The sequence below is a fragment of the Bacillus rossius genome, chromosome 3 (genome assembly GCF_032445375.1).
Source record: "Bacillus rossius redtenbacheri isolate Brsri chromosome 3, Brsri_v3, whole genome shotgun sequence".
Classification (NCBI taxonomy): domain Eukaryota; kingdom Metazoa; phylum Arthropoda; class Insecta; order Phasmatodea; family Bacillidae; genus Bacillus; species Bacillus rossius.
The window spans coordinates 87,093,495-87,119,145 of record NC_086332.1 but is presented as its reverse complement, the minus strand read 5'-3'; the positions used below and the strand labels follow the sequence as shown (position 1 = coordinate 87,119,145).

Genomic DNA, 25,651 nt, shown 5'->3' with positions numbered 1-25,651 from the left:
TTTGCTTTTTGTAGTTATGCCCATTTCTTATGTTATATTCTTCGTGGTCACAATTTATTGCTGCTAAAATTATCCGTTAATAGCACAGATTAAAGCATTTGTTATATTCATCATTTTAAATGGGTGCCTTAGGTGCCTCACAACATGCTAGTTTAAAATAATTTGTAATAGCAACTTTACAAAAAATGCAAATGAACATTCATCTTCTGCAAAAAAAAAGGCACTACAGAAATATATACGTGTGAAATGTGCAATGTAAACTAGAACATACGAAATACTCTACTGAATGAAACCAGCTGTAATGAACTCGGAGAGAACTAAAAACGACGGCAGCGCAGCGATGCGACCTAACGGCCAGGATCAAAGCGGGAACCCATCCGAAAATATCTGAACGTGAGCGGTAGCGGCGCCCCAGGGCCTGGCGAGCTGGGCAGCCGCCCAGGGCTCCGCATCTGGCAGGACCCCACTTCAGACCTGTTTGTTTATTTATTTGCCTTGATGGTCTAAATTTATGTGAAACATATGAACATTAATGGGGGAAAAGGTGTGTGTGTGTGTGTCTATATATACATATACATATATACATACACACACACATAATTTTATTTATATACATAATTTATATATATATATATATATATATATATATATATATATATACATAATTTATATATATATATATATATACATAATTTATATATATATATATATATATATATATATATATATATATATATATATATTAGTGATGGGTCGAGACTCGAAAAATCAGTCGAGTCGAGCCGGCGAAACTAAACTCGACTCGAAAACCGAGTTGATTAAGATCGTGTCCTCGAGTCTCGTCAAAGTTTAGTTTTTGGCTCGACTATAATGTTGCTCAATTTCCAATAGTGAAGGTAGGTACTTATCCGAAACCATGCACTTTAAAATAAAATAAAATGTATTATTTAGGCCTACCTAGTGGAAAACCTCTGATCCAACACTGAAAACCTTGAAAACGAAGTCGGAAGATTATTTATTTTCGATCGTGTGTAACCGCAAACAGTGTATCCCATCCTTCAATATGCACTTAAGATTTATAACTGCAACAAAATACCTTTATTTAACTATAACGGAATTTAAAAAATGTTCTCTAGATTCAGTCATGAACAAGACCACGTTAATATTTGGGCAGCTTTGGAAGTAAATAATATTTACTACTAAACACTAGATAGCCGCCATTTTAACTCCGGGCCAATGGCCTACGTAAGTCATCATACAGCCAGGGAATGTTGCCACTTTGGCAAATTGATATCAACAATAATTGAAATCTCCAACCAGTTTTCCATGGCCGAACGGAAAATTGAGGCTGCTGAAGTTTATGTTTACACTTGAGTTTGCGTCGCCGGCGTCGTATTAATCATAAACGGTTTAGTATTCGTGGAATAGATATGTTTGTACGGCCTGGGACGTCAAAAAGTGACGAATAGAAATCAAAAGCAGAGATTTGGGAATTTTTTGAAAAGTTGATCATCAGACAGCTAAATGCAAGTGCTGCAAAAAATACAAGACTCAGTCATCATCAAATTCACGTCTGATTCGTCACTTGGATGTGCATTTTCACTTAAAGCGTCAGTATGAAGATTAAAAAAAAAATACAAAAATCAAAATGTGTAGGGAAACCTTCAATAATTCAAAGCTTTCATATTTAATTACATATATTATATTGAGAAATATTTAACTTATATTTATTTCGCTCATCATTCTGCCACTTGAACCTCGCTAAGTTTGACTCATCTCAACAAATTTCCATGAGTTCGGCTCGAGTTCGACTCGAAGACAAATTTCTATGAGTTCGACTCGAGCTCGACTCGAAGATAAATTTCTTTGTTTAACTCGAACTCGATAATAATACTAGCGTGCAATTTAAAGTGCTGGTCAATACATTTAGAATTAAAATGAGTTTTCAGGATTTGATATTATAAAAAATTTTCAAAGATTTTATTACCTCATATAATGGCACAATTTAATCATAAATTGATTGTTAGTATTTTATTTATATCAAACCATTACAAGGAAAGAATATAAACATTTTGACGATAAATATGCAAAACAATAATGAAAATTTGTTGGCTTAAAATCTTTGTTTTAAAAACAGTTACTTTTTAGAATTTTACAAGCTTTTTATCTTGGACTATTCCCTATGTGAGTATTCCATCTCCAAATATTAGGGCCGCCCCCACTGGTGAGCGGCTGATTGGAGCCGGATATCATAAAATTACCCAACTATAGAATACGGGATTAAAGACCTTTCACTGCAAATACTATGTTATTATAAAAACATTACCTTTTAGTGAAATTAAGTTTATTAATGTAGTTGTTACAACCCAGGCTAATGCCCTCCCCACTTATTAAATGATTTAAGTAACAATTTATTATGTTGTTTCATCATGTTCAGTACATTGATTAGGTGTGCTGATATAATTTAAATAACAGCTTTTAATTCCTTTTAAGAAGTAGGTACTTCTGTGTTTGCTATACACTTTATAATCATAATTTACATTGTTTGATGCTTTTTAAGGTAATCTGACAATTAGTCTATTTTATAGTGAATAAGCTCCTAGGCCTTGTTTTTACCGGTCTGGTTGTGAGTTTACGTTTTTATATTCTTTTATGTACTTTTTAAGAATTTTTTGTTTTTGCTTTGTTCGAAATGGCATTTTAATGTAATTTTCTTTTGTATTTTTTTTTCATTCCATTATTCTTTGTCTAAAAATAAACTAATGCAATTGTTTGGCCTCATAGAATAATTATAGAGATAAAGAGAGTTTGTAGTTGTGGGAAAATGTATTCGAGTGTGTCGGGCAGCTGTTGCTATGCGCCCATATTGCCTGGTAATTTTTCAAGGTATTTTTGCGATTGGTTAAAAATGTTGTCATCAGAATGTGCGATTTTTTTCTTGTCGTAATTTGACCGCAATACGCCTCACTACAAGGGGTCAGAAATTGTATACCAATATAATTTTGTAAGGGCTGTGCTATGATTGGAGAAGACATCACGCACCTGCAACATCCGTCAGGTAGATGCAGCTGCATAGCCTCATTCCTCAGTCAATGTCTGGACAAAGTAGCGAGTAGGTAGATTGCGTGTCAGGCAGTGGCCCATAAATTATATAATTATGTGAGTTAATAGAGAATTTAACGGTTGTGGTCCGCGTGCTACTTTATCATCAACCTGTTATCATCTTCGGAATTTTTACCTAGAACGTTTTACCACAGTTCGGTGTTAACCCACAGCAATGTTTGAGTGATTGCGTCATTGTTCCAAGGACATAGTCTTTCAGTTTCGTACTATGAGTTTGTGTGTAACCACGAAACTTAACTACAAACTATCCTAAAATATTCATCCTTTAGAACCTGCAAAAAGTTTACATGTTTGTTTTTGGTGTCGGAAAGAGGTTATGTACGAATATTTGTATACTTTACGTGTACTTTTTTTGTGGTCGCAAGATGACTGCCACAATAAATGTGAACTTTCTTCAAGTATCAATAAAAATATGTTAATATCTGTTTGGTGTCTGAGAGACATTTCAGTAAATTAATTGTTGACACTTATGACACGAGCATTTTTTTGGGAACTGACATGATTTTTCAGCACCAAAATGGTTGATGCAGGTGTTTACGAATGGACACTTCAGACTGAATTTTAAGCTAGCCCGGGAGTCTGAGATGCGACATAGTGTTGGACAAAAATAAAAATTTTGCAATTGGCTATTGCCCTATTTGTTGTAAGAAAAAAAAAAAATTTCAAATAATACTGAAACAAGTACATGGAAAAATTTTTTTAACAACCCTTAACTTTGTTACAAATGATTATACCACTATGAAAACTGCAAAGTCCATGGACTATGATTAAGGCAATGTCTTTAGGAGGAAAAAAAAATTATACTACCAATTTTTTTATAGTTTTTAGGTATTTTGTCTTTTTTTTTTTTTAAATAAAGCATTGTTTATGATTAAAATTTTTTTCTACATATGATCTTTGTATATCGCCATAAATATTTCCTTGAATCTCTAAATTCAATCACTATTTAACACATATCCATTATTTATATGTAGTTGTATCTGATATGCTGCATGCAAAACTTATCTCAAGTTCATTAACGAATATCAACTAACTTGACTCAAATTTTAATTGGTGTGGAAAAAAAAAACTTGAGTCAATGGTAAAAAATCCATTAATTTGTACATCTATTATCATTTATATATACTTTCAAATAACCAAACATGCTCAGTGTAACTAAACAAACTCTTGAATCAAGAACCACTTAATGTCAATACACATGCTCAATGTGACAAAAAATTATCAATAACTAGAGCCAAGATTTTATGGTGGTAGAAAAATGTAAATTTCATTATTAAAATTAGTGAATTTCATTTACTGTCATAAAAATTAAAACTCATGTAGGTTTAAAATTAGTATATATCAAGCACAATTACGTTGATAAACTGCTACAATACATGTTTACATAAAAGAATTCTACATACCATACATTGATGAAAGTTTAACAAGCTGCAACTAAAACATTCACTATTTCCTTAGTTCATGAGAAAGTTATAAATAACCAAATCATTTTTTAACTGCATTGTCTAAAGCCCAGTTTTTCCCTATTAAAATGAATCAAAAAATGAGTACGCAATGTTAAAATCCCTAAATTTGTTTGTTTATACGCTTACTTATGTTTCTCTGTAGGCCTTCAGCTATATCTGTATAGTATCAGCTACAAACTGCTATTAGTAACTTTTAAAAAACCACCAATAATAGAAACTAAATTAATATGTTTACTTAGTGCATATTATTTTAGGATTTAAAAAAAACTTACACTAAAGATATATGAAAAAAAAAATTATGTATTTTAATGGAAAAAAATGAAGTCATTGATGCAAATTTTGTGTCATTTTGTGTTTAGCCTTGCACATCGGTGTTATGTGGTGTATTAACATCCATTTAGGTGATTGGCGATGTAAGACTTTCTATTCGGTGTTTGGCAGTGTACTGAATTCAATTTCGCCATTATTTCACTTTTATGCTAATCACCATATAATCTTGCCTCCATCAATAACAAACATGCTCAGTGTAACCACACAAACTCTTGACACAAGAACCTCTTATGTCACTGCACATGCTCAATGTGACCGAAAATGATCAAACAATAACAAACATGCTCAGTACACAAAGCACTATGCATAATTTCGAGTTCAGTGAGTGCATCATCACTCACCCAGCACTCTCTCTCCAAGGCCCCCAAGCTCAAGGTACGCGTTGTTGAACGCCTCCTTCATTTCTTCATCCAGAACCTTCTCCTTGCCACCAATGAAGATGGTGGAACAGCGGTCCAGGATTCGTTCCGGGGCACCCTTCATCACCATGAGGTGGCGTGGGTCGTTGGGCTCCTCCGTCTCGTGGATGGACACTTGATACTTGTTGGTGGAGTTGAAGGGGATCTCGCACACTTTCTTGTTACGTTTCCGGATCGACATAACGTCTCCAAGGGCCAACTCCATGCATTTCAGCAGCGCAGCCTCAGAAGCATCACCATTGACCTCTCTGGAAACACACAAGCTCATTTTGTCTACACTCTAAAATACCTTTCTAATTTGAACTTTTGTAAGTTATGTCGTACAGCATTAGATACCCTCTTTTATCGCATAATTGTTGCACGCGCATAATCGTCGCACCTATATTTTAGGGCGTCAAAATTTGGATAAAAAAAACCTCGAGTCGCATTATGTTTTTGGTCCCGCTATTAGATTACAAGCACTTTGTGTATTTTTCCGTATAAAACAATATATTTTAAAGTCGAAATCTAATATTTATTCGGACATTACCACTTATTTAATTAACGGAAATTCAAAGTTGTCTGATATGTAAATTTATTGTAGACTTTTTAAACGTTATAACCTTTAATAGGGGTGGGCGAATATAGATATTTTCATTTCGAAGCGAATTCGAAGCAAATTTTTATAAATATTCCCGAATTCGAATTGAATATTGAATACTAGGCCAAATCAAAGAATTTCTTAAATGCAAACACCAAACAATGCAACAATCATATTTATAATAAATGTACAAATCTTAAAACCTACAAGCTAGGTTGAATATAAAAAATAAATGTAATTCACAGATGTACAAAATATATGCACATTTAAATGCAAGAAATTCAAAATATTTAAGTACATAATAAACTACAAGTTTGGTGACAGAAAATATTTTTCAAAACTTATTTAAAATGTCATGCAAAAATGTTAGTTCCTGCACATGTTGAGGTGTCAGGTATTGACGACGTGCTGTCACCACATTTCCGGAGGAAGAAAATACCCACTCACTTGATACACTTGTGGCAGGAATACTTAAATACTTAAGAGCAACATTTGCCAGTTTAGGATATTTAAGTTTTCCTTCATCTCTCCACCAAATGTAAGGATTGCTTATTACACATTTGCTAATACATAACTTAAGTTAACCATCAACACAACATTCTCCATTAACTTAGGCCTTTTGAACCATTGCCAAAAACTTAGTCACGTAACATTTGCTATTTTTATACAACTAAATACTGTATGGTAATATTTTATATGGCCGGCTGAACTTTCTACGTTGTTATCGTATAATAATAATAATAATAATAATAATAATAATAATAATAATAATAATAATAATAATAATAATATTGAACAAGAACAATTGAACTTTTTTTTTTACTTTTGGCCTTCAGCTTATGCGCACAGCCGTTTAGAGACAAACTACTTATTGCTAATTACATTCCTTCCAACGTAAAAAAAATATCTTCACTCTTTGCACAAAAGCAGGCCCGAAGTGGTTGTATGGGCGCCATCTTTGTTTACGATTATTCACGAAACTAATTTTTTTTTTACTGTTCCATCCATGGAATATTTTCCCCGTTTATTTATAAATGAATTTTCTTAAAAAATCTTATTTCATTGGATTCAGTGCCGTAACTGCTGTTTTATAAGTCCGTTGGTGATATTGTATCACGTTAAATTATTATTGACGTAATTTATGCATGGAAAAAGAGCTGTTGCAGGGGGAGATTAAGACTAATACCATAGTCTGGAATGAATCTGGCACGTTTCTAAACATGAAAATAATTAATTGGGAGTTGCTATTTGCCATTTTCTCAGCAAAATACGATACTGACAATTATTTTACTTTAAGCCAAAGTAAGTTGAACAAAGTATAACGAACATATTTGTATTATGGTTGAGTTTAGTTTTAATGATCAGGCATATAGGCTTAGGCTAAGCATGTGTGTGTTCTCATTATGCTAAGTTAACTCCAAGTTGATGTTATTGATCGTAGGCATTCTTTAACTTTTAGGCAATGTATGTATAGTAAAATATTAGCTTATAAACTCTTGAAATGTTTTTTTTCTATTTTTCGAACTTCGAATAATTTAATTTTTTTGAGTACAAATTCTCATATAACAAATGTTCAACTCGAATTCGAACTTTCGAAGCTTCACCCACCCCTACCTTTAACTGTCCGTTTGCATTGCCACGGTGTACCACTTACAAAAATCTAGCCAGAGCTAGTTTGCATCTTTCATGTTTGGTTATGTTGCTTCCCATATAGAGCGCGCACACTTAGTCAAATATTGATATCTCGCCGAATGCATTCAACGTGCGCTCTCTGTCGAGTGCCGAGTTAACTACATTTGATGGCCCGCACTCTTTCATGGTGTGTACTACGACGATAGTTACGCGTTCGTTCAGGCTCGCATTCGGATCACAGATTTTGGTTTTCTATTTAAAGTTGAATAATGGTTTTTGTTGCATGACTTATTAATTTAAATTGTTTAGTGAGCTCTTTTATACTTAACTTTTTAAATAAATGTACTTTCCATGAATGGGTTTTGTAATTATGAATAACTTTACCTAACAAAAAAAAAATTTTCTTGCATAAACGTTGCACCCCTACTTTTCAAACTTGATTTTAGTATAAAATGTGAGACGATTATGCAATACAAGATGGTAATAATATTCTAAAAGATTTAAAATTAACATACCTTTGTGGTTCCACACTTTCACTCACCCCAGAATCTCCAAAGGTTTAACTTTCGTATTCTTTAGCAAAATGTGCTGTTATACCATTTTTATTGTTTCATAGTATTCTTAGATATCATTTTGTTGAGCAGTGCATTAATTTGTACTGCTGGTAGTCATTATACGCTGTAGAGCAGTATAAATTTAAAAAATTCTATTGATGTTTTGAAAAGAAATATGTAAGTATTTAAATGAATATTTATGTAAATTTGTCAAAAACCTGAAATAATAACACCACTTTAATCTCAAAATTGCACCACTTTGTTCCATAAAATAATAACACAAATGAATGTCTCCACTAATAAAAAACTAACCATTTAATTACAATGAGTGATTATTAACCACTTAGCTAACCAATAATCCCAAATAAATTAGCAGTAATACGATACAGGAGAAAAATGAAAAAACAAATTTTTGTCATACAAAATGTATTTATTACATTTTTTATGAAATTCCTCCAGTGACCTTTAAAGTACTCTCCATTAGATGCGATGCACTTAAGTCTTTTACCACTGTTTGAAGCACCTCTCGAACTTAACTTTGAAATCCTCCAGTGCCCTTTAAGAAGCTGTTTTTATTGCCTCCACATCATGAAAACACTTTCTTCTTTCTCGGGAACACGGAAAAGTCACCAAGGGCTAGGTCTGGCGAAAATGGAAAGTGGGAAAAGACAGACCACCCCTGAGAGGCCAAATAGCGGTTCACTCATAAGGCCGTGAGTGCGGCAGCGTTGTCGTGATGAAGGAACCAGTCACCTGATTGCCAAAGTTTCTGGTGTTTCCTCCGCACAGCCTCTTGCAAACGTCTTAAAACTTCCAAATAAAAGTGCTGGTTATCAGTCTGGCCAGGAGGAACAAATTCCCAGAGCACAATTCCACGAATATCAAAAAAGACAATGATCATCGTCTTAACATTCAATCTCACTTGTCGAGCTTTTTTTGGTCTGCGGGAGTTGGGAGTCTTCTACTGGCTTGACGCTTGCTTGGTTTCTGGATCATACCCGTAACACCAACTCTCATCACCTGTAATGACTTTGGTCAAAAAGTTTGGATCACTTTCAATCTCTTTTTTCAAATCCTAGCTCAAATTCAATTGAATGTTATTTTTATCCTGTTTGAGAAGGCGAGAAACAAATTTTACGGCAACATGTCTCATTTAGAAATCCTCAGTCAAAATCCACTGGAACAAGCTCCAGCTCAATCCAGTCTCTGGAATTTTGTCGATCATGAAGCAATTATCCTCAATTTTTTGGTGGATTTTTCCAAAGTTTTCATTGTTTCGAGATGTTGAAGGGCGCCCAGAACGAGCATGGTCTTCAACACTCACTGCACCACGTTTAAAGCGCCCAAACCATTTGAAAACTCTTGTGCGGCTTATAGTAATCCTTCTTGAAGGCCTGTTGAAGCAGTTTGTAAACTTCTGTTGCCAATTTTTCAAGCAGGAAACAATATTTTAAACACACTCTTTGTTCTTTTAAATCTGCCATAGCAAATTTGCAGGCGGAGCACGAGAAGAGTAAGACAAAAACAATACAGTACTATGATCAAATGATAACCTACAAACTGATGCCGTCTGAGCAGCTGTTTAGTGAAGGTATATCTACTATCCCTATCTAGTGTTGGGCCGATTCCTAAAATATACCGATTCCGATTCCATTTTCGATTCTTAAATTAAAGGGTCGATTCTTCGAATCCGATTCCGATTCCTTAATTTTTATCTGACAATGTTCAACAGAGTAATATACTACGAAAAAAAAGGTTGTTTATGATTTTAAAAATGTAATTATGTTGTGTTTCATTTTCTGTGCAGAAATTAACATTATATACAGCTTATATAATGTTAAAAAGTATGTTCATTACCATCAAGTTACGCTACCTTGTATTTCTAGCACAATTTGGCCTTTTAACCTTGCATATGGTTAGACGAAACACGTGTTCAAACACTGCCAATAATCAAAGATGTCTAATGACTTAAATTGTAAATAATGTTATAACTTAACAAACTTTAGATACCTTACATTATCAACTCAATTAATTAATTGTAAAAAAAGAGGGTTTGTACGGTTAGGTTAAGAATTTTATTTTCAAGCACAACTAAATAATGATCCAAATAAAATGTCAATATAACCTCGTTTATACATATTTCAAGGGACCATGGCGAAAAAAAATAAAAAAGGGAAATGTAAAAATAAAACTTTATTATCTCATTATGATGGAAATGACAAACAAATATGCACCACACTAAAATAAAATGTCAGAGATGCTTACGTTTTAATATATTACCTAGAACTTAATTATCTCACTTGGTGAAAAGAATAAATCCATCCAGTCTTGCAGTTCCTCACAATCGTAAAGAGAAAATAAATTTTCGGTTCTTGAGTAAGAAAGTTCTGTGAAATTTTTAGCATCTCAAAATTTTCACATTTTATGGTGAGATTTTCTTACACAAAATATTTAAACTCTTCAAATAATCGCGTGTTAACATTTAATTCATTTCAGAAATTTATCGGAAACAATTCTGTTAAACTAACACAACTACTTTCAAAAGATTGTTTATGTTTGCCGTTTGGTAATAAAAATTTACGAACGTTTCCGCAGCAATGTTTGGAAATTCAGACTTGCCAACTGCCTTTCCAAAATATATCTAACGTAAAACGAGCATCGCTGAACACGCACAAGAACGCCGATTTAAAGCAATTTGGTTATGTTGCTTTTAAACTTATTTTAATATGGTTGCAATAATCCACTGTGAATTTGGGTAAAATTTCATTCAAAAATTATTTCATTTTAATTCTTTAAAGTTTAATGTGTAGAGATGTTCACGTTCACGTCACCAAAGATTTTGTTCATGGCCATATGGTTTACCATGGCAGGTAGCACAAAAAAAATTAGGTTGTTTACAATGGCAAATGTAGCTGCCATGATCAAATAGTTAACGTTTACATTATTTGCCGTTTACATTTACATAATTTTCTTTAAACATTTATGGTTTTGTCTAATTATTTTTGAAGGTTTGCTATTAAATGCAGTGCTGCTGCAACGTAATTTCCTAAAAATGCTTTCGCTTGAAGTAGGAAAGTAGATACTGCATTTGTACAGTAGGGAAAATGGCGGTGCAAGTAAATAAATACGTTAATCACCGTAATTCGTAAATCAGTTCCGTAAAAAAAGATTGTATTATGTAGTTTTAAAAATTATATTTGCATGCATTTTAATATTTTCTTACGTTGCGTAGATTATGTATTTTGCAAACTTAAAAACAATGCAGGAATCGGTCATGGTCGATTCCAAAACCATTGTATTCTGAATCCCACGATTCCAGTGGAATCGGTGGAACCGACCGATTCCGGAATCGGAATCGACCCATCACTATCCCTATCTAATGGGAGAACTCTCTACTACATCTACAAATGGTAGCATGCTCTCAATCCAGCTTTTCTTGGGTCCCCCCCTCGTACAATGTATTTGAAAACCATGCTTTAATGGTGCAAATACAATATTCGGAAAAAATTACAGAGATGTAAAATTTAAACCTCTGGTTTGATGTTTTAGCATTTTAATTAACTTAACAGCATACCTTTTTAGAATGGGCACACCATCCTGGCCAGGTTTAAACTCTGCACGGTTGCACAGGGTCGCGATTCTTGCAAGGGCCTTGAAGCCAGGACTCGTCCTATCGTACTGTACACCTGGGAAAAAAGATACAAAGATTTCCTGTGACAAATACAAATTCTACATCTTTTGTTAGAATAACACTCAAATATTAACTTAGAACCAAAAGGTTGGTTAGTAACAGGTAAAAAAATATATTGATCAGTATGTATTAACTAGGGTTAACTGGACATGTCCTCTTTATAAAGCCTTTTTATTTGTCCAGGCCACTTTTCTAACAAACTAGGATATATCCCTCCCCCCTCCTCAAAAAGTGACAAGGAAATTTCTGCTCATTTATTTTCTTTCTGTGTTTATTTATTATTTATATTTAAACTTTTTGGTGAAAAAACACTATTTATATGTATTTTTTGATACTTCTCTCCTTGCTTTAATTCTCTCTTCATTAACAGAATTTTGTTTAAGATTCAGTACTGTTGGAAAAAAGTGAGTGTACTATTTAATGTTTGGGTTATAATTCCTAACCAAAAATACATGTTTACTAAGAGCTTAGAAAAATGTTTGAGTGTAGTTTCACGGCAGAGATGTATTGTGTATAGGCTTGTGCAAATATAAGTTGTTTTTTTAGTTCAAATCAAATACAAATAAAAATACCAAATTATTTTTGAACACGAATACTGAATTCTAATAGAAAGAATGTGAATTGGAATGACAAAAAAAATTTCACATGTAACACATACATAGAAGAAAATACAATTATATTATTAATTATATTATTATATTATTAATTATGTAATTAATACTGAAGTAAAAGATTGATTAGATGATGTGAGCTACAATAATTAGACATCAAATGTTTACTAAAATATTTAAATCATAAAAATAAGTGCTTTTATACAGCTAAGCTAACCTAACCTAAAATAACCTAACCAACCTTCCAATTCAGTTTATTTACCTTATTTCTCAGAACCAGCTACTCTAATTTATGATCCACAAAATTTTAGTGAGCCTTAAAATACAACAAAACCAATCAATTTCATGAAAAACTCTGTAACTGTGAAATAGATTAAATAAATTCATATTTACATAATTCACGTGTTTTCGTTGTTACAGCAACCAGGAAAATCGTATTTTACTTCAGCAATATAACTAACACATTTTCTGCTAAATTCCTCTGAAATCCAGAAACATTATTCACTTATGATAATTTACTTTGTAATGTCAGTTTCTTCATAGACGCATGCAATAAGTAAGCTGCCACTCTGGCACATGGAGGAAGATCGATTGTGACTATTGATTTTTAGGCTGTTGCAACTATCCTGTTCACTTATATTAATGGCCATTGCAAAGGCGTGTCCGTGTTTTGTGTTGTAGTCTACGATTGTTGACGTACATTTATTTTCCAAGCTACAAGTATGTGTGATGAGCGAATACAAATAATAGTTTGTTTTCATGTTCGAAATACTATAAATAGTCCGTTTTTTGAATAGTTGAGACAGAGTGTAATAGCTTTGAATATTTGTTGTGTGTTTATAAACTGAGAACTGTTCATGTTTTTGTTAATGTGTTCTGTTAAAACATCTAAATTGGGTATTTATATTACACAAATGCCTTAACGCTTAACATTGGTAAATCAGTGAACATTGGTAAATGACAAACTCACGAGGTATGATGCATCTAATATTTGTTACCAATTGAATATTCATTACTTCAAAATATTAGTATTCGAACTCGAATCAATCATAAATAATGAACTCTTATTTGTTTTTGAAAATTTGAATATCCAAATATTTGCACAGGCCCATTTGTCTCTCCTGTGAAAATGTATGTATTAGTGGCAAATGAAATACAATATTAATTATTTTTATTTAATAATTTCACAGATAATTTGGATCTGGATGTCCATAAAAAGACAGCCACACACATTTATGATGTTCAAAGTGCTTCATTGACTTCAAAAATCACTAATTTATTTGCTAAGAAAGATTCATAAATCAGTGCTTTGATAAATGCAGTCAAAGGTACCTTAGCATTTCATAAAGTGAAACATAATTGTACTCTAATACTATAGGTGGTTTTGTCTCAGAATTCTAAAGAAGAAAATCCAGTTTCGTGTAATGATGAGTCGATACTACATTTTTACCAGTTCTCAGTTTTGTTACGGTTCTTGAAAATAGGTTACCACTACACAATTTCCAGTCACACAAAATATACAGATACCCTGATTGATAACGTGTTAATTTGATCAATATGATCTTTCAGTCCTTCATTTTATCATAATTCTACCACAAACAAATCACCAAGCACCTAGGTAACACAGTAGCTTCACAACCCACTAGATGGCTACAGCAGCACAGAATCTACATCCTGTGGTGCAGCAAAATCTAGTAATACATATTAACAACTTTTTTTTTCCAGAGTCAATACTTAATTACACACATACATAAAAATTGTACGAGAAAAATGTATATGTTCAAAGAAAATTAAATAAATTATAAAAACTAATATGACACTAGCAACACACCAAAAGCGATTTAAAGTTACCATATTTACCCACGTATGGGTTGCATATTTTATGCCAATTTTCAGTGTAAAAAAATGTACTACGACACATTAGCGAATTTTGGGTTAAAAAAATAATATTGTACTGTGTGGTTGAATATGCGGTAAATAACTAACCTATGTTGGTTTTCAATAAATATAATTCCACAAGTAAGTATAAATTGTTTAATCAAAATATCTCAGCAGTCCCATGAAGTTCCATGAACAGCGCAGTTTGTGCGTATGCCGTGTCCATAGCCCGGAGGAGAGGAAAATATAAAAATAAACCAGCCAGAGAGGGAGCAAGAGTGTATGTGCATGCCTCTGGCCTTGGGAAAGTTTAGCCTTACAAGGGACCGGGAATGTAGTGGAATGAAAGATAACATTTCACGAACTGTGTGGAGAAGATTGGATGAGCGAGATAGCCAAGTATTTTGGTCCCCTCTTTTTTCTCTCTTCATGGTCACACACACACACACCACACACAAATGCAATGTCAGACGTGAGCTAAGAACTGTCTGCTATGATGCACACTCTCAAAGCGTAACAAGTAAATTTAAAAAAAAATTAATGGATTTACAACCCCCCACACTAATAACCCTGGAAACGGGGAAAGGAAAGGTAATGCCTTGACTGAAAGAAAGCACTCAGCAGGGTTTCAAAAGTATAATATATATGAAAATATGAATTCAAAATTCATAGATTTTTCTTGGGTAAAAGGATTTTAGTATACTTTAACGAGTAACGTGTACAGCACTGGACGAGAGGATCCTTCACACACCTGACTGGTCCTCCGTGGTGTCAGCCTCGATGATCTGGTTGTCGAACCACATGTGGGCGACCGTCATCCTGTTCTGGGTGAGCGTGCCCGTCTTGTCGGAGCAGATGGTCGACGTTGAGCCCAGTGTCTCGACGGCCTCCAGGTTCTTCACCAGGCAGTTCTTGGAGGCCATGCGCTTGGCCGTCAGCGTGAGGCACACCGTCACCGTCGCCAGCAGACCCTCTGGCACGTTTGCCACGATAATGCCTGCACGACACGCCACCGAGGAAGTTAGACAAGAGAGTTAGACACACTAGATCACAATGCAAAAACTAACAAACTCAATTTTTACAGACTACGATACAAGTTAAACCTAACACCAATTCTGTTGACACGTTAAATGAAATTTCTTGAGCCTATTGTAAAATTTCTTAGCGTTTTCTAATGTACTTCTAATGATAAAAAAAATTCTGAGCCTATTTTAGAATAAAATTATTTGTATGCTTAGAGTAAAATATATTTACATGTTAATATTTTGTTTAAATAAAAGCTTGAATTCATTATTTAAAATAAAATCTCTGTTATCACATGCCTTTTGAATTAAAAATCTCACTCATAGCAATAATTAAAGTATAAATTTTATTTTTATACGCACCCAACCCTCCAAGTAATAATGTTCAATTTGCACGATTTTTAAGTAATAACGCCAATAAATTTTGGCATGATTTGAAGAAGCGCTGTCATAGAATATGAGTAGCACTTTTTTTTTTATTTATGTGAACTTTTGTTTCTGTGCATGCACAATGGCCAGGACACTTACGTAGCATTAAACACATTGCAAACAAATTACTAATTTAATGATCACCAATCAGTATTTTGCTTTCTCCTTAATAGTTACTTGCTTCATTTATTGTATAATTACTTAAGCCCATTTAACATAGTTCAGTGTTTAAATCACGCAGAAATACATCATCGCCGGAGTGTTTAGCCAATGTTTATATTATGCCATCATGAACGTCCGAAGCAACTCTGGTGATAAAAAACAGAAGCTTCCAGCGGTCCCTCACGCAGTTATGCATTTAGTAGACAAGAGGGCCAGGAATTACATTAAAAAGTGACATGAGCTTTCTAAATAAAAAAACATTAAGTTTATAATTTTCTAAATCTTGTTAGAATTCAAATATATCTTCAATGTCAATAAAATTAATATTTTATAATTCAGTAATGTTGTTAGCACCTAGTTAGGTACTGTTATGACCAAGCCCTGTAATGTGAGATTCGTGAAAAGTTTTACACTGTAATTTAATTTTAGGTTGTATAATCTCAAAACGTACCTAATTCAAACATTTTTTTGAACATATACTTCAAATATTTTTAGACATACTGTATGCAAGTGCTGTAAATTGATTAAAAAAGGAGTGGTTGTGGCATCGTCGTATCCATGCCCTCCCCAACTTTGCACAGTATTTGTATGATATCATGTTTTAAAGTAATGCAGTAGGTATATCAGCTGATAATGTAGGTTTAAGGTCATAGAGACAAAGTGTTGTATCTATACTTTGTTAACATAAATACTTTTGTGACAGTTTATCACATTTAATTATTTTTATTTAGACATGCCTTTTAACTATGTTTATGCAGGTTTTCACATTGTTCCTAGGTTACTATTTGTGTAAAGGTATTTTTCAGTATTTATTCAATTTGAATATTGTTCTTATGCTTAGACATGTTTTGTGTTTAATTAGAAGCTATAATTATGGTTCTAAAGCACTTTCTATTGTTTTGTGAAAAGGGAGAATAAAAGACAAGTGTGTGCACCGCGGTGCCAATCTTCTAGACATTTTCTTTTCAGTTACAGAGTCATTCTGGCATTTTATGAGTGCTTTTTTATGATGGGAAAATCGGCAGGAGTTTTTATTCCACGGGAGGCGGTAGAATTATTATCAGGGGTTGAAACCCACCAATCAGAAATGAGTTTTATGATTTTTGTTTTTGTTTTTTGCAGAAACGCTTCGATGCAATGTTAAGATATTATGTCATGTGTCCTTGGATGTAAGAGCTGTGTTATTATTGGTTGGTGAGGTCACACAGCTGCTGCTTCCCTGCGATGTGGTACGCAGTTGCATAGCCTCGTCAGTCATGGTTCAAGTGCTGTGCCAAAAGGACGTGCAGAGCACTCACAAAAAACAAAGTTTATGAGTGATTAGAGGCTGACATCAAGTGTGGGTGCAGAGACTATGCCACAGTAAGCTTTAACCTTTAAATTTGTGTTTATTTTTTACAACTTGCGAGTAAGAAATTAGGTCCCAGATGTGCGGCACCAGTCCAGATGACCTTCTGGTCCACAGAGACTTAGTTCCTTTCTTCTTCTGTACCTAGGTGACCAACAGTCACTCGGGACATTATTTTGTGAAGGCACAGAATTGTGAGGAGCGATCGGCAAAGTGAGTGTGTCGCTTTCTTTCGGTCACATCATGTGTTGGACATATAAATTAAACGTGAGAAGAATACATACTGAAATTCATTCAAAACGCTTTTATTTAAATTTAACTGTTAACAGTTTAAAGTGAATTATCAGCGACATAATTTTACTACCAACTACATGAAACAGACAACATTCTTTCAAGATTTTTATTATTATTATTTATTTATTTAAAACATGTGAGCAAGGAACGATCGTCATCTTAACCAGACAGACACGATTGTGACTTGTCACATAATGTCTTGATTCAAATGGTAGTCAGCAAGCCTGATTGGAAAACAAATTATTTTGATTAACATACCTTCCTACTCCTATTTGTTTAGCACTGTTTTGATCAGTTATCTGTTTCCTGGAAAAAATTAGAGTGTTAGGTACAGCTGTACCAAATATTTGCACAAACCTTTTTACATATGGTTATCCAAAAACACTAGGAAGGCATAATAAGCCACGAGTTGTATGTGGTTTGGTAGCCAGTTACTTACCCCCTCTAAAACCAACAGTGCTTGTCAATGATATATGTACATATGTACATTAAGATGAAAAACTGTATTTAAGGTAGTGATGGCCCGCTATCTGATAACCAATCTCGGTTATTAGTATTATCCAATGACGGCTATTATTAAAATATAATTGATATTATTGATTTGATTACCCATCTTTGAAGCTGCTTGGAAGATTATAAGGGTAATGTTTGTGTGCCATAATAAATGACTCAAGGAGGAGGGGGAGAGGTAAACCGTCCTATTAGAATCCTCCCTAATCCCGCCCGAAAAATAAAAGTGCTCGGTGGAAGAGGGGAGAGGAGGCATAATGAATACTCGCAATATCCGCAACAGGCATACATGTTTGTATTTTACGGGAAGATAATCAAATATATAAGAACTGCCAGCACACTGATACTGATAAAGCAGTAAAACAGCGCATAATGTAGTGTGAAAGCTGACATTTTCAGGTCCCGACAATTCAAATTATTTCCTATTTTGTTTTCTCTAAATTTGAGAGAGTATAAATGTGGCACCCAGATACCATTCGTAAGCAAGGACTACCCTATGTTTGGTTTCGTTCAAAATTGTGGCAAGAAAACTCCTACAGAAGTAGCAGTAAAAATTAGGCTACAAATGTAAGAAATAGGAATTCGGACATCCTGACATGCTCCAACATGTTTTTTGGCTAGACCCCGATGCAGACACGGTCTAGTTGAAAACTACCTAAAAGGACCACAAGATGTATGTAACTGATTCTTTAAACAGCTGTCTGTTTGAGAAGCACATTTCCTTGTAAATGTTGAGGACGCTTGTTGCTGTATTGTGCTTATGAATATTAATAGTAAGAATAAGTACTGTGCATTAGACATCTGCGAATTGAGATTTTTCCTTTCGAATCGAATTTCAAAAAAATTCACCAGTTTCTAATTTTTTTCGAATCGAATTTGAGAATATAAAAAGAAAATTGAAGTAAAAAAAAAGCGGGAAAGTAAAAATAAAGGGAAGACCATAAAAAGTATCACAGTTTACCTTATTTAGCATGTTTGACTTTCAAGGATAAAAAATATTAATAAAAATATCACAGCATAAGGAAGTTGTACAAAAAAAAATAACAAATTTACAGTTTTTATCACTTAAGCATCGCACATTTTATTCTAAAATCAAGTTTGAAAATTAGGGGTGTGACTGTGGATGCTACTATTATGCAAAAAAAAAAAAAAATGTAAAGTAATCCATAAAAACAAAACCTATTCATGGAAAGTACGTTTATTTAAAAAATAAAAAGTAGACTTTGCGAGAGCACGCCAAATAGTTTAAATTAATGAGTGATGCGATAAAACTATTTTATTCAACGTAAAAAAAAAATTAACCCGTAACAAGAACGTGATTTGTAACTATACACATAATGATCGTTCCTGACAGAGCGTGAGCGTGCATGCAGTCTGCGAGCTATCGATATCGATCTTCGACTACGTGCGCGCACTCTATACGGGAATATAGGAATCAACACAACCAAACTGACGCTGCTTACGTTTTATAAGCGGTATAAAGCGACTCCCGAGACGTTAAAGATGAAGTTTATAACTTTTAAAAACGTTTTTAAAACACTATTTACTTTGTAATATGATTAATTAAATTAGTATGCAGTTTTATCAGAACGAACGGCGTAAACTGCATAAAGCAATAGGCGCGTTGTAAACAACGGGAATTTATTGCATTACATCAAATGAGGTTAAAACGGGACAGAAGTAAAATGGTTCAAATAACGGGAAAACGTAAATAACGGTAACGTAAATAAGGGATTTCGCTGTATAATTTTTGTAAGTGAAAGATGTAATCGTCTTTTTACATTACTTTAAAACATTGGGGGTATGTTTATATTAGTGTATCCGGGCCAGATTTTGCAAGTCGAATTATTGTAAAATGAATTCGATTCGAATTGACGAATCGAATATCAAAAAATTCGAACTCGAATTCAGAAATTTTGAATATTCGCAGAACCCTACTGTGCATCATGGTGGTCTAAATGTAATAAACATAGTGTTATGATGAATTGTTTATCTATTTTATCTGTACCATTCATGTCCCGTTTGACTGTACGCAGTAATGTATGGTGAGATATGATTACAGATACTTGTCGCAAGTTGCATTTACCACACATAAGCAATCTAAAAAAAAAATTTCATTTAGAAAACTTTTAGTGGAAAATTAACATGCTAATGGAGTTCTCAATAAGTCTTTAAGCTTAACACATTAGTTACTAAAAATTTGCCGATACTAGTTCATTCAGTGCATTTACTGACAAGATTATTTTTTAAAACCATTAAAAAAATATTGACTATTGGTCATGGAGTATCAGATCTGTAAAATATTATTGGAACTTGTATAGGAATCAGATTTTTTCAGTACAGATTAATTATTAATCCAAGAATATCTTGAAAACATTTATTATATCTATTTAATAATTTATCAAAGTCAACCTTTCCAATTATTTGTCACCATCCATGGAACAGAAAGCTGACCCTGCGTGTTAGCACAAACTGCAGAGGCGAGTACCGATCAAGAAGATGACGGCGTCCAGCCAGTGGTAGCCCAGGATGAAGGCGATTACGAAGAAGGTGACACCCAGGAAGACAGCCACTCCGGTGATCAAATGGATGAAGTGGTGGATTTCCTTGGCGATGGGTGTCTCCCCTGTGTCGAGTCCCGATGCCAGCCCAGCGATACGGCCCATCACGGTGTGGTCTCCGCAGCTGATCACCACCCCCTTGGCAGTACCTGCGCACGCACACATTCATCACCGTGCAAAACCTGCTACTCTCCACCTCGTCACAACCTTCACTTTCCGCTGGTGGACCAAACTGGCAGGTTGAATAGTACAACTCTGCATGACCATCAAATATATACACTCTACACAGTCAAAGTACTTGTCTCACTGCTCTACACGTGCACTTAGTACATCAGCTAACAATCATTTGAATATCTGTTATTTTTTTAACTCTTACACAAATAGACACATCATCAACTGAAAGTTAAAGTGAAGAATTATTAATACAAAAACCTGTCAAAAAAACTTTTGTCTGTCTTAAGAATGAAGTATAGTTGCAGGCAAAAATATTTTAACGTATTTGTTCATTTATTTTCAGTTGAAAAATATGTCAGATACGTTGAAATGAGCGGCCGCCTGTACATGAAATGAAACATGTGCCTTTAAATGCCTACAATAATGGGGAGGGGATGGTATCACTATTAACCTCTTAAGGGTGCCGTCTGCTCAGGCACACATACGGTGTGCAGAGCATCAGGAAAAACAATGTGTTTTCAAAACTACTGAGATATCCGCGTAAGATCTGCTTATGAAAAGCATTTAAGAATTCGTTGAGGGTCGAAAAGTACTTTAGAATTCAATTAAGTTTTTAAACTGTATTCTTAGAAAAGTTAAAATGGCTTAAATGCATTTTTCAGAGTAATTGAAAGGGATGCAAAAACTGGTACACATTCTTGAAAGTGCTTAAGGGACTTGCATTATACCTATACCTTCAATTCTATGCCATATAATGTTACAGTCACCGCTCAAATTTCACAGTTGTCCTATGGACCTGAAGACTGCGCACCCGTTCACAGCCTTGCGCTTAGAGGCTATACCACACTAGAAACACCAGCGAGCGTCGTGGTTATCATCTCACCTTACTAACACAGATACACCCCTGCCGAGACAAGCCCCATAAAGCAGGCCAATTTCATCCGAAAGTATAAGATTTTAAGGTGTACTTAAGAACACTTAATCGATGTTTAAGAACCTGTCACTTGCAGATGCTCAAGATTATAACTTTGAATGAACAGTAACTCACTAAGCTGGTTCATGTGAGCTGAAACCTGATCTATGACTTTAACAAGGGGAAAGGTAAAGGAGAACTGTAGTTGTTTACATTCCCAGGATTTATTCATAACACATCGGCGGGCTTTGGTCTTATAGCGAGTTTACAGTGTACCTGTATCATAACCCAGAATTTTAATAACTGTAGAATACCCATTTCTATAATTAACTAGCCATAATATTAATTGTAATTTTTTGTGGTAACAGCCAGGGCTCAAGTCGCGACAAGTTTGTAAATTGATTATTTTGGCTAATAATTTCACCAGGACTCAGAGCACGCTGATATTTATGTACCTGTATGAAAAGGCCATTCAGTTGTTTGAGAATGATGTGCGCACATATATTTGGCTGTAAATTATATTATAATAAATAATGGTAAATCAAACATGGTGATTTTGTTAGTACACTCTGCATGTAATCCCAACAGTTAATGATTCATGTTACAATTTTCATAAAATATTATTTAAGCCATATATTACAAGAAGCTGCAATATTTTATTAAGTATGTTTATTTTGATTGCCATATCTAGCTTATAAGTTTAAAATAAGCTTATACACAGACAATTTTATGTTCAGCTAAAAACCAACATGATGTACTCTTATTTTTATATTACTTAAATTTTTATGTATTGTTTGGATACAAATAAACAAAAAGGGTCAACAACTGTAAGTGATAATATTTGAATCTTGAATGACTTAAATATGTTCTCAATTCTCATCTTCACATATTCCATCAAAAATGGGTCAGTAATCTAATTTACCTATGGCTAATACCAAAAAACCAACCTCATGCCATGCCAAAATTACTCCTTACCCACTTGTAAACTGTTTATGAAAGCTAACATGAATTCCTGTTCAAAATCCCAATCAGGTTGCAGTGCAAAAATTATTTTTTGCGAGTTTTGACAGAAATATACTAGTGTAAAATAACTAGTAAGGTGATAAGTGCGCAAAGAGGGAGAAGTAAGGCAAGTCAGTGACTGCACACGCATCCTGCCTAGACAGTAGTGCCAAGCAGTGAATTTGGAGCACAAATACAAGAAAAATGACACGTTGGAAACCCTAATTAGGGCATCTTTCCAATGCCCCTCTGACATTGTTGGCAGGAAGAGGAATTATGGGTAGGAAGTGAGAGGGAGCATGGCAGTTGTGCACAGACCCACCAAAATGTGCAAATTATGTAGATGCTAGATCATGAGTGAATAGCATTATGCACTACCACTAGTTGATGCTAAGTAAATATGTGTGAACAGAAATGGTTACAAAATTTAAAACTGTTCATACTATAGTGCAATGATTTAGCTAACAGACCTCTCAGAAATATAAAGTTTCAAAATTCTTGGCCCCTTCATGCAACTTGTATGATTATCAATACCGCATTTATATATATTACTAGCTGCCCGACCCGGCTTCGCATGGCTATACTAATGGAAAAAGAATTATGCCACATCTCCCATTTACAGTAATGGTAAATAATAAAAAATTCCGTGAAAATTTATTACAATGCTGTATAATGTACCGATGGTTTCCCGACTCGTGCACGCAACATAAAACTGATGTACCCGTACTTCGCTACGGCAGTCTACAGGCAGATCACTCTTGCGCCGCTCATTTTACATGCCCCTCCTTGTGGGTACGCCACTGCAGCGCCTCGAATTGAAAAAGAAATCAAAGCGATGCCCGTTGCCATGGAGACGAAGTAACCACTGTTGCACGGACTTAACCACCCTTGAGAGCTGATTTTCGGAAAACGTCATCCTGCGTAACATAAGGAACATTACTGTCAAGTTTCAAGTCGGTAGGATATATATTTGGAAAAAAAAAGAACAATTTTTATATATTTAAATTCCCCGCAAAATTTCAACGGTGATGAGGACTGCACTAACAATGAAATAGCCGTTGCCATAGAGACGAATGAAGCATCAACAAAGCAACAGCCGTTGCCATGGTGATTTCCTACCAAAAACTGGAAATTTTAAAAAAAATTTAGGGGTGGACTACCCCTAACATTTAGGGGGATGAAAAATAGATGTTGGCCGATTCTCATAGATACCGGATAAGCACAAAAAATTTCATCAAAATCGGTCAAGCCGTTTCGGAGGAGTATGGCAACGAAAACTGTGACACGAGAATTTTATATATAAGATTTATTGACATATAAGTCATTAACAACTAAAATACACAATACAGGATATTGGGAAAGAACAACGTCTATGCAAAGAACCATCCCAGTATTTTGTATGACTGAATTTATGTGGAATAAGAAAATCTTAAAATTTAAATTATTTTAGTATAACACTGCACAATTAAAACCAGCTAGTTAGAGGAATATTAAATCTTTGGTCAATGTTCAGAAATATATGGAACAAATCACATATTCATAATTATTTTTGTTATAATTAACATCACAGAATATCACAAATTTTCAGTAAGGTGAATTACGTTCCTGAAATGAACCTGGAACATGATTTTCTGTATGGGTCTTCACACGCCAAATCTTCTCGCCTGTGTCTGGTGTCAGTCTGCGTACCTTCAACTGCATTGGTGGAGAAGAAAGCCAAGTTCTTGGTCTCCAGCGGGTTCTCGTGGGTGAAGTCCGCGCCGCGACTCTGCGGCTCCGACTCCCCGGTGAGGGAGGAGTTGTCGACCTTGAAGCCCCGCGACTCAACGATGCGAATGTCGGCCGGGATGCGGTCCCCGAACTTCACCTCCACCACGTCACCCAGGACGATGTCCTCTGCCCGCAGCGTCAGCTTATCTCCTTCCCGTATCACCGTGGCAAACTGTCGGCACCCAAAGGCAACACGTAGAGACAAGTTTTCAAGGTCTTATTTTCAGGCCAATTTTGATTTTAAAACCAGAGATTTCAATGCAATTGGTTTTATTTTTTATGATATCTGTTTATTAAAAAAGATAGCATATTACTGAAAAAACACGATGCTTAAATGTCCATGATACTAATTTCTCCAAATCAGTGTCATTTTGAATGATGCATGATGTAATTTTACAATATAATGGTTTGTATAAGCATGTTTAACTATTTTGAACAAATAAAATAAATCTCTAAGTATATTTATGTTTGAAATAGTACTAACATTGTAATGTAAAAATCAGTAACTAATAATAGTTAATAGTAACAAGGTTAAAAATAAATCAACTTTTTCCAATTTTGTTTGCTGGAAAAGCTAAATAAACAACTTTTATTGAATTTAATAATTAAAAGATTACATATGTCATTAGAGTTAAGTTTTGTTTGAAAATGTAGATTAGATTCAAGATTTTAATTGCATTTCGGTGCTCTATGATGTATGAACTTGAATTTCTATCTTATATGGTGTATTGACAATCTTTTCGGTGCTATTTCGGTTTTATTGCATTTCAACATATAATGTTGGCTCTAGCGATACAAGATCAAGAACTTACTAGTTTTTTTTTTTAAATCTCGTCTACGAAGTCATTAGAGACGGACATACACCACACAAGTTAGAGAAAGGGGAAGGGATTGGCCTTGGCTTATAGTAAGGAACCATTCCAGCACTTTTCTGGAGAGATTTTGGGAAAACATGTAGGACAATAAACCATGAAAGATAATAAAATCCATATGGTTTAAAATTTTAGATGTTAGGTTGCTAATAAAGTAAACTAAATGTATTCAAGGCTTGCGGACTATGGTTGCAAGCAGGTTGCTCTAAAAAAAGTCATTGTAATAACTCAAAATCCTTTTAAACTTGGATAATATTTAATACTTACAAAGTATAATTTCAGCAGCCAACTAATTTCACATACAGAATAG

General features: G+C 34.2%; 1 protein-coding gene across 6 annotated transcripts in view; it reads right to left on the bottom strand.

Moving 5' to 3' along the window:
* Positions 1-25,651, bottom strand: part of LOC134531007 (sodium/potassium-transporting ATPase subunit alpha) — a 349,143-nt gene that overhangs the window by 57,345 nt on the left and 266,147 nt on the right. For all 6 annotated transcript variants that reach the window (XM_063366437.1, XM_063366436.1, XM_063366441.1 and 3 more), the window contains 5 exons: positions 24,389-24,641; positions 20,538-20,759; positions 15,036-15,281; positions 11,679-11,790; positions 5,261-5,586 (listed from right to left, as the gene is read on the bottom strand). In XM_063366437.1, the coding sequence (XP_063222507.1) occupies positions 5,261-5,586; positions 11,679-11,790; positions 15,036-15,281; positions 20,538-20,759; positions 24,389-24,641 (1,159 nt within the window). The remainder of the gene's footprint in view (positions 1-5,260; positions 5,587-11,678; positions 11,791-15,035; positions 15,282-20,537; positions 20,760-24,388; positions 24,642-25,651) is intronic.